This window comes from Cupressus sempervirens, chromosome 11 (genome assembly GCF_028749045.1).
Source record: "Cupressus sempervirens isolate cs-2001-9-10 chromosome 11, ASM2874904v1, whole genome shotgun sequence".
NCBI lineage: Eukaryota > Viridiplantae > Streptophyta > Pinopsida > Cupressales > Cupressaceae > Cupressus > Cupressus sempervirens.
This window is the reverse complement of record NC_143128.1, coordinates 479922714-479933382: the sequence shown is the minus strand read 5'-3', so window position 1 is coordinate 479933382 and position 10669 is coordinate 479922714. Positions and strand designations below refer to the sequence as shown.

The window sequence follows — 10669 nt, the reverse complement described above, 5'->3', positions numbered from 1 at the left end:
ATCATGTGAATTCAATACATTTAAATTTTGTCATTTAAATTTTGTTCTGTTTTGTAATGTATATCTTGGACCAAAAAAAATGTAATGTGGAAGTAGCCTAGATCCTATAAGACTAAACCAATTTAACCAATCATGTATGAAATAAATATTTTTTATAATATATAAATTACATAAATACATATAATACCAAAAAATTAGATAAATATCATAAACAATTGCTAGTTAATGGTAATGGCCTCAACTTTATTTTTTAAATAATATATTTCAAATTGACTACCAAAAATAAACGAAATTGTAATTATCTTATAATGAAAAAGACCAGAAAAATAAATAAATGAAATAAATGAAAAAATCAATATAACTCAACTTTCTGCACACAAGCTTGCCTTACATTCTAGGGTTTCTAGGGTTTTATTTCAAAACAACTGCGGTTTTCTTTCTGTTACGCACGAAGGAAAGAACAGGCGTAATACAAGAAGCGGCGGATAGCAGGCACCCAGAGATCTCAGATTGAGAGGCTTGTAAAAATTTACAATGGTAAGATTTTATCTGTGATGCAATCGTATTTTCTTCATTCTCCGTAATTAGTCTGTTTCCGTCCAGTTTGCTATTACCCTTCTATAGGTCCAGCGTGCAGAAGTATTCTCCTGCATGATAGTTCTAATCGGAATGGATCTCAGAGAAAACGTGTTCTTAACGGACATGATCTTTACACTGCTTCAGTTTCCTCAAGCTTATGCACTATTAGGGGTTACTTGTTTTTGAGAGCATGGGCATTTCTAATTGTTCGCGTTACTATTTTTTCATGTTTTATTCAGTCTGGGAAGAAGAAGACCAGAGAAGTGAAGGAGGAAAATGTTACTCTAGGACCTGCAGTTAGGGAAGGAGAACATGTGTTTGGTGTAGCCCACATATTTGCGTCTTTCAATGATACATTCGTGGTAAGCTGTAATCTATGTTATGTATCATTCAGCAGCTTGAATTTCCCGTAGCATTTTATCATCCTAATTTTCTTTCCTGTACGGCATGTGACTGATTTGTCTGGAAAGGAAACACTTGCCCGTGTTACAGGTAAAAAGCTTTTTGTCAACACATTCTGGTTTTATTGTGACATAATTACCTTTTAGAAGTTTCTAGTAAGATAACAAATTGACATTGTTCAATCTTTGAATCGCTAATAATTGCCGTACCTGATGCTATCAGGTGGTATGAAGGTCAAAGCTGATAGAGATGAATCATCCCCATATGCTGCGATGCTTGCTGCACAAGACGTTGCACAAAGATGCAAGGTATATTATTTCAGTTGGATTTATCGACACAAAGGTTTTCAGTGAATTACCATATTGATGTACATAGTTTTAAACTTTTAATACCAAGTACATGGCATATAATTTGGTTTTCAGGAGCTTGGCATAACTGCCTTGCATATTAAGCTTCGGGCAACAGGAGGGAATAAAACAAAGACTCCTGGACCTGGAGCACAATCAGCTCTTCGTGCTCTTGCTCGATCTGGAATGAGAATTGGTCGCATAGTTTAAGCTGTTTGCTATTATTTATTTTTTGTTTTGAAATTAACTGGTTTTGGATGTTGCTGAAAACACGGAAAATTGTATATTTGACTTAGTTGTCTTTTTTGACAGAGGATGTGACTCCCATTCCAACAGACAGTACCAGAAGAAAGGGTGGACGAAGAGGAAGAAGGCTGTAGTATTTTTGTTGGATGCTATTATTTGTTTTGACAGTTCACAAAGTAGATGATTTAGTTCCAGTACTTTGGGCCAATTGCATGATTTGCAAACACAAGAGTAGATGATTTAGTTCCAGTACTTTGGGCCAATTTTTGCATAATTCAGTTGTATGAGAGGTATTTAATTTTATTCCGAAAAATATCTAGGATATATGGTGTTTAATTATAGAGCAACTTTTTGAGCAAAACTCATTGCATTTCAATTGGAATTTACTTTAGTTTATAGAATCTAGTCAAGCTTTTGTGCTAGAATCCTGTTTGGTTTGTTTATTGATAACAATTTCAGCCTTTGTGGTATATGACCGTGATTATTTCTGTTATGATTGCGCTCTTATTTACTGATAATCTGTGCATTGGGAAGCATTACATTAATTTTATTTTCTTCTTCTGTGCCCACTTTCTTCACTTAATTGTTGAACTACATGCTAGCACTTTAAATTGCCCATAGGTAATGAATATAGGTGCCAAACACCTTTTTCTCCTCTTAGAATGCATCTCCAATCATTGGCCTATGGAGTTGGACATAAAGATTCAGATGATCCAGAGAAGTTGAAAATGGAGAGAATATGGGAAACTTTATTGTTTCCTTTAAGAGTTGAATACGATCAAGCATATGTTTCGTGTGACTGCTGAAGAGGATAACTATATTTGATGATTCCAAGAAGTTGAAACTGAAGAACACAGGAAACTTGATAGTTAATTTAAGGTTGTTACTTCTAGAGTTAAATATGAACAAACATGTAATGTTGTGTGAGTGTTAAAGAGTAGTTTTCTGATGATGATTCAGAAAGTCTAAATTGGCGAATTAAGGAAATTTCGAAATTACCTAAGGCGACTTCTAGAGTGGAATATGAATGGGCATGTAATGCATTTGATAAAGCAGCAGAATAATAGTATCCCGAGTCTTCACATAAGTTTTTGAAGGCAAGACAAAACAGGCACATATTGTCTTAAAACAGAAAAGCAACACTAACACAACAATCCAACAGAACAAAAAAGCACTGACAACAAAATCGACCCAGTAAAAGAACCTAGGGAGTAGGAACATTCCCCAATCATTTAACATAACCCTATGCAAATTATTGTTATACTTGTTCTTCATAGGCTTCTCCAAACCAGAGATGGTATAGCTATTTTTCTTCTTATCAGCATCCCACGGCAAATCTGTGCATTAATTTTGAGCTAAAACTTAATCATATTATTCATTTTACTTATAACATCTTAACCATTCTTTTTTCTGCAAGGCATTGATCTGGTTGGTATTGGTTCACACAGCGTAAACTAATCTGCCTCTGTATGCTTTGGTGAGACTGTGAGCATTCACTATAATCAGAGTCTGTGTAGGGAGCATTCATTTTGTTAGTTTGTGGTGATTGATTAGAGAAGTACTGTACACACTTCATAATTCTTTGGGGCTCGGAAATTTTTTTTGGGCCCTATGGGTCAACATGTAATAATTAATTATAACCCTCAAGCAGTAAAAATACTTGTATAAAAGGGCTTAGGGTTGGGTTTTTCACAAGGTGTGATGCAAAAATTGCTTCTTGTGACAGTATTGAGCTGTAAGGGATTACAGATTGTAATTAGGTTGTAATCACTGGATCGTAATAATATTGGACTTGCTGTTTGGTGGACGTAGCCCAGGGTTTGGGTGAACCGCGTTAAATCTTGGTGTCTTGTGTTCTCTTATGTGCGATCTATTATTTTCTGATATTGTTTATATTTGCATGTAATTGTTATTTCTTTCTGTGGCTTAATCCTAACACATTTCATCAAGAATTTGTTGCCCTCCTACTTCATAGTGGTCCTCGTATTCCTCCAGATCAGAATTTCCCATGGGTGATTCAATTTCTTTCGTGTATAGGGGTTTAGAGCTATCCAAATGGCCAGATCTTTATATGACCGCACCACCTTGTTTGGAGTTAGACCCTAGAGCCCTGTCATCGTCAATCACTTCTTTATGAGCTTTTTCATGTTTGGATTCAAATACTACACTTCCAACAAATTGAGTAATATCTCCAAATGTCCCTCTATCATTCTTAGGGTGTGTGTAGCTGTTTTGGTCATGAACATTTTAAGAGAAAGCTGTTTTCTTTTTTTAACCCTTTTTGTTGTGACAGCCTTCAATAATATTACTGATGTGCTAATGTTATGAGTGTTGCCTTCGTCCTATGTATGTTAAGGAGGCTTATTACCTCTTTTTTGGATTTCTTTAATAATTTTTCCTCTTACTATATTATCTCCCATTGGTTGTTATTCATGTTTTGAGTTGTGTAAATGCTATAGTAAAAGAGCAAGCGTAGTGATATGATTTCAAAAGAAAGTGAGTGGAAGGCAATGCATTTGTAACATTTCGGAGCTCAACAGAGTTAGAAATATTTAAGCGAGAGTAGTACGCAGTCCTCTTGATCTATTGGTATGTAACCTCTTTGATAAAATTGTATTCTATGTTGTGGCGATGTTATAGATCACATTCATATAAATTGGGGAACTGATAAAGCAGAAATGTTAGTGGACATTGTTGAACATATGATAAGACTGAGAGGGGGTTCTAAATGAGTCTTGACTAGATCTTAAAACTTTTCTGTCACACACACTTATTACTTATTTTTATCCAACTTAATCGCCAAAGAAAGATATTGACGAAATGTAGATTTTTATGTGGAAATCCAATTATGGGGAAAACCTGATTAGAATCACACTCACAATATAAAACTCTGATTACAAGTGTTTTAGGCACATAGGCTAAGGAGCACATTGCGCCTCTCAAAAGAACTTGCAGGTTGAGGCACCAATCATAGGGAAAGAAACAAAGGGCTTGCAAGTCTCTAAAAGGAACTATTCCTATAGTGAAGATATAGGTTTGTGCAAGCTGCCAAAAGAGCCACTATCTTCTAGCAGGTATAGGAATATGAGGGACTAAAGGGATGTATGGTCTCTTGATCAACCATTGCAACAGCTCAATTAAATTTACACACTTTCACCTTTGCTCTTCCACATTTGCATTACACTGATTTCACATTCAATCCCCAATACAACCCAAGTCAATACACATTTCAACTCAACCATCCGCACATCTATATATATCACAATTTGATCATTAAAAAACACAACTAGGTTGGCCACGATAGAGGTGAGCATCATTTACACAAGGTTGGCTACCATGATCGTCTACACTCTACTATGTATTCCACCCATGGAGATAAAAGGGACCCAAATACATCACAACACTTTTCCCACAAATGATAATCAAAGGACCACAACACTCTCCAAAGTTGGTGCCATATGTAATGCGTATCAAAGCATTGGAACATGCTAACCACTTGGCCCAAACAATCTCCGATGCTCCCAACTCCATGCAAAGCATGACATGCCATGGCAAGATCCATATCAACCTCTTATCTCTTTCTCCAAAACATATCCAAACCAATCAGTTATGAATTAAGCCACCAAAATCAACTAAGTCAACCAAAACAACACAACTTCACAAATAACATCACACTTATAACAACACAACTTCACCTGCAGGGCAAACCAACAGAAGATATCTGAATTTGAACATTGCACAAACATTAGGAATATGCCCACCAAACCGTACATCCGGAAATATTAATGTAAAGCATTTTTTGGACCAAACCTGACTATTCCTGACAGTCAGCCTCATTGTAAGAAAGCAACAAAACACAATCCCAACCTCTGAAATCATTTACTTGAAAATAGGATACTGCAAATTTGACACACCATGCACGATAGCACCAGAATCACAAGTCATCTTCTTATGCAGAGCATTCTCCCACAAGGACTTAAAATGCTCATTCTTGCAAATACTAGCTTCCCCCTTCTGGATTTACAACATACTGACTTCAATCATCATTAAGTTGGTATGTTTGCCGTTGCGCCAAAAGCTCGAGCTATCAACGAATGTCACAAGCACCAGACTTACCCAGATCCACAAGAGGCGGTTAAGCCATGTCACGAATCCCAAAGTAGGTGCTGACCACCAAGTCAACAATCTCCCCCTTAGCACCGAGGGTTCCGTACCGACGGAATGAAGGAGACCTCCCGAGATTCGAACTCGTAACCCAAGGCTTTGATGCCAATTGTTGGTATGTTTGCCGTTGCACCAAAAGCTCGAGCTATCAATGAACGTTACAAACACCAGAGTTACCTAGATCCACAAGAGGTGGTTAAGCCATGTCGCGAACCCCGAAGGAGGTGCTGACTGCCAAGTCAACACATTAGTCATCAGAACATCTGGACAACCAAACTTCAAATTTTCCTGCATTTCCCAGATTTCCATTGGCTAGGCACATTTTGTGCATACAGTAGGTTGACAATCATGATACCAGTGATTACTTCTCTTCATCAGGTATAATACAAACTCATACAACTATTCATCAGGCTGACATCAATGCACACAGAAGGTTGACATCGATGATGACATTGAACACATAATGCTAACAGAAGCTTACCAAACAATCCAAGTTAGCTGAGACAATTAATTGCCTTTACCATTAATAAAAGCAATTAGCTCAAAAATAACAAACATTTCCTTCCTGTTGGTTGGTTAAGATATTGGGTGAATGGGCTTCAGTTAACTTGATGCGAAAATGTTATTGGAAGCTTATGGAACAATCCAAGTTGGCCAAGACAACCAATTGCTTTTATTATTAATTAAAGCAATGCTGTCAGAAGTGACAAACATTTTCTTGCTGTTGGTTTGGTTAAGATAGTGGATGAATGGGCTTCCATTAACCTAATGAAGTCACATTGGTGTGAAGATAAGATGCAAGGCTCCTGTGACTTACAAAGGAATTGCTTTCTCTTGTAATAACAGTGTACATCCTTTATACCTTCCCAAGTTCCTCAGGTACAAGCATCACCCTGGTTATGTGTGAGCTTTTAGTCAGAAAATTGCCTTACTCCTTCAAAATGTGCTGGTAATCAGTCAGTGATCAGATTGCCTGCCTAGTAAGTTTTTCGTATGAAATCTGAGAAAAATCTTAAACATTCATTGCCTTATGCCTGAAAGCAAAATTATGACTTACATTTAATATTGAGATCTCTGAATCAAATTCGATCTCTGCCACACATGTGAAATCTTGGTCAGCCTTAAAGCCCGAATATTTTGATATCTTTTTCGCTTCTGTGAATAGATTGAAGTGGCAACTGTATGGATTGGTTTGGGTTGATCTCATTAAAAAAAACTCTGCTGACGTAAATTTTTTAAAGTCTTTACAGCATACTTTGCCCATTTTATTCTTTGCATTGTCCATGACGGCATGGTTCATGGGCAAGTTGTCTCATGCTGGGCCAAATGACTATTGGGTAGTTGAAATATTCTTCTCCCCATACCAGAAGACAAACTTCGACTTGCAACCAATATTTTCATTTTAAAGGGTGCAAAAATCTCGTCTGAAGTTCAAGAATAATTAACAAGCTCTGAAACCCTTGATATATTTAATTTGTTGCAAATAGATAGTAGCAACAGATTTGGTTTCTTTTTTATTAATTTCTGCTCTGCTAGGGTTACATAATATTTTTCCTATAGATTCTGTCTGTGTTTTCTTGTACATGAAACAATTTGTGCAGAATCTAAACGTAAGTCGTCTGGTATAGTTTCGATGAGTTTTTTTTTGTGTTTTTTCTATGAATTTTGTGCAAAGTTATTCACCAACCAATTAGAGATAGTTCATGTGTTATCAAGCAGAAAGGGTGCAGATTAAGTGGTGACTCTGTAAACATGATTGTTCAAGGTATAGCGCACTTTTGTATGGTAAAACAAAAATTGTATATGTATGCATGGACTATCAGAGAATAAAATTATTACAGATTTGGGGAGAATAAAATTATTACAGATGTGTTAATTGGAGCAATATGTATCTATTGGGCCCATAGATTGCTTTTTGTCTCCTGGACAGTGGGACACTAATGAAAATCAAGAATCGCAGGAAGCAATTTTTGTCTCCTATCTTACAACTTAGCTTGATTTATTTGAGTGCAAAATATTGTATTGCTTATAACCTAAGTTACCATGGTTCACCCTTGCACCCCCGGACCTCGAACTGGTTCAATGTTTGGTCTGCTCAAGGTGCGTTATTTTCACTGCTGGTTCGAACCTGGGCAGACCATGCCATTAATCATTGAACCAAGTTTGGACCACGTCATTTCTGGGCCCTGTGGACGGCAACATAGAAGGGGAGATAAAGAAGTGGTATGTAGGTGTAGAGGTTGTGGACTTGGATGCTTCCACTGCTCGGCTATTACACTAGATGATTTTGAAGAATTAGATGCCAATACCATTGTTGTTGTTGCTGCTTATCCATTGGCCTTAGCTCTATTGCTGAGTCAACTAATGCAAGAGAAGCAGAAGAAGAAGATGAAGATTGAAGAACTTAGAATATTAATAGATTTTTATTCCATTAGTTGAACAATGAACGTGAAACAATGATATTTGAACATGATGCTATGATTTATTAATTTTTTTAATGTTTTGAATCTTTGATGTTGAACTTGTTACTTGAACTATATGATAGTATGATCACTATGATTACAAATTTATGATTTTTTTGTTGTTCAAATGTGTTTATGCTACCATGGTACATTCTAATTTTAACTCATGCTTCATATATATATATATATATATATATATATTTAAATTTAAATTGTTTTTGTACTAACAAACCCAAATGAACCCAAACCCCTTTCCAAAATTTTAATGAACTTGCGAACCACCGGTAACTTAGCTTATGACCCTTTGAAAATGCTTGCAGTTTCATTTTATCTTCATTTAAACTGTATTGGCACTTGAGTAGCAAGTATTTTTTAGGCAATCTAGGACTCAGATTGTCTGGCTGCAGTTAAAGTTCTGTTTCCTTAGCCCAGGCTTGATTACGTTGTAATCAAACTGAAGTCAGGGTTAACTTTTTAACCTAGTCCATTTGAACCGTTCTAACAGTACTGAACATATTTGTCCCTTTTTATGAACACCTGAAATAGATATAATAAAATAACATCCATGAAGTACACTATTGTATAGAACATTTTCTCACTAGGCTTCCAATAACAATTAATCCTAATCTTGTTGGTTCTGCCTTTCTATAACCCCAAATATCTTTAAAATGTAGGATGCTTGCACCCTCAGCAACAGTTGTTTAGACTGTGATAGCCATCTCCAAGGTCCAGTCAACTGAGAGGACTATCTGTTAAATTTTCAAACCAGAATACTAGAACTGCAAAGTACTGAAATACAAAACACAAAGAACTAAAGACAATAGATTTATTCTGGGAAGCCCTCCACAATATAATTTTTTGTTGAGTTTTTGAGCAGAGAAAAAAATGCAGAGATTTGGTGGAAATCTTGACTGTGTTGACAGTCCAGCATTTAAACCCCCAAAATGGCACAGATCATTTTATTTCTTATTTGTAGCATTTGTGTTTGGCAGTGAGGGAAGAAAGTTGGCTTCCAAGCCCTTGCTAGAAGGATGTCCCAAGTCTTTTGTCTTTCGTGTATCCTCATTATCATTTTCAGCACTATATTGTGGATCAAAATCATCAAAGTTCCAAAACTTAATGATCAAGTCAGCCCCATTCAAAGATAAATGAGATTTTGCTTCAAAAACTTCATCACAATCATCATTACTATTCTCCGTACTTGCATTATGTTCATCACCAAAATCAAAATGAAATTCATCTTGTATAAGATCTCCATCATACTTAGGTGCCAATTTATGCAAATCCATGTGTCAAAAGGCTGATTGCTTTGTTTAGAAATAAAGTACTTGTTATCCTCCTCATGAGTTGTAACCTCTGTGAGAGTCACCCACAAACTTAATAGGACTGGTGTTCATAAACATTCCTCTCCAAAGGTTCTGTACGAGTTGTATTTACTTTTAGTTCTATAGATAAGAGACTATTTACTATTTTGCTTCCAGCCATTAGCATACTGCATGTGAATGCAATTTTGTACCGTGTTTAAATATATCTAGACACAGCTTGTTTCTCATTAGTTGAGACATTGGATGCATATTTTCATTGAATTTTGCAAAAAAATTGCATCTAATTAAACTTAGGCAGTTTTTGAACTTTTTCGGTTCCCAAGTTTTTTGTCGTTTTGTTTGTCTGAAATTACGGAGTTTTTTTCCAAAAAATTGCCAAGTTTTGAAATTCCAATGTCCACATTAGAGGTAGGTCCTTCACATTCCAATTTCTGACATTCATGAATATAGACACTTGGAAATATGGCACACCCTATCCACAGATGCAATAATGCTGGTTTTCCAAAGACCAACAGTAATCCACTGTCTTCAGCAATTAACAAAACAGAAATAAATACCAAATCCAAGCTGCTAACCCTCATGAATGAAATACAGAACATAACAATAATTGAATGTGAAAAAAAAGTAATTTGCAGAGATGCATGATATGATGCTGTCCGCCAGAGATGAACAAGATCTCAAACACACAATCAATCTGGAGAGTAAACAAATCAGGCAAGGAGAAATATCTCCTGCAGCTACAATCTTCAACACTATCAAAATGGATGAAAGGTTGTGCAAAAAAGCCAGTGATCAATTTTTTTTGTTGAATTGCTTTCAACTTTTTTTATTCTGTTTTTCTGTTGCTTTGTAGAGGAATGATATGGTGATATCATAACTGTTAAATTATAAGAAGCAGATTTTGTTTCTGTATTTTTTTTATTGGTATAAGGCCGAAGCCCTATAGATTATATTAAAATAAAATTTACAAAATCTCAGTTCAAACGGGTACTGGTAGGAAAAAATGGAGAAAGAAAACTTCCAATCTTGCCAAGACCAGGGTTCCTATATAATGTACATTTTGTTTCTATATTTTATTATTGGTCCTTTTATATATGATGTAAAGCCTGTAAAACTTCTACCTGCATTTTGTAAATTCTCCTTT

At 35.9% G+C, this 10669-nt stretch overlaps 1 protein-coding gene across 2 annotated transcripts; it reads left to right on the top strand.

Annotated features, from left to right (window-relative positions):
- Positions 1 to 406: 406 nt before the first annotated feature.
- Positions 407 to 1935, top strand: LOC149530467 (small ribosomal subunit protein uS11y-like). 2 transcript variants are annotated; one of them, XM_089808772.1, is made up of 6 exons: positions 407 to 537; positions 819 to 941; positions 1026 to 1071; positions 1204 to 1289; positions 1404 to 1524; positions 1641 to 1935. In XM_089808772.1, the coding sequence occupies exons 1-6, from the start codon at positions 535 to 537 to the stop codon at positions 1706 to 1708; spliced, it is 447 nt and encodes a 148-aa protein (XP_089664898.1). In that variant the 5' UTR covers positions 407 to 534; the 3' UTR covers positions 1709 to 1935. The 2 variants fall into 2 exon arrangements, with proteins under 2 accessions (XP_089664898.1, XP_089664899.1); XM_089808773.1 differs by having other exon boundaries at positions 1404 to 1541.
- The last annotated feature ends 8734 nt before the right edge of the window (positions 1936 to 10669 follow it).

Excerpts from the sequence above, each read along its gene's own strand:
- LOC149530467 (XM_089808772.1), top strand. Across the intron at positions 942-1,025 it reads CTTTCAATGATACATTCGTG|CATGTGACTGATTTGTCTGG; the intron begins GTAAGCTGTAAT and ends TTTCCTGTACGG. Across the intron at positions 1,072-1,203 it reads AACACTTGCCCGTGTTACAG|GTGGTATGAAGGTCAAAGCT; the intron begins GTAAAAAGCTTT and ends TGATGCTATCAG.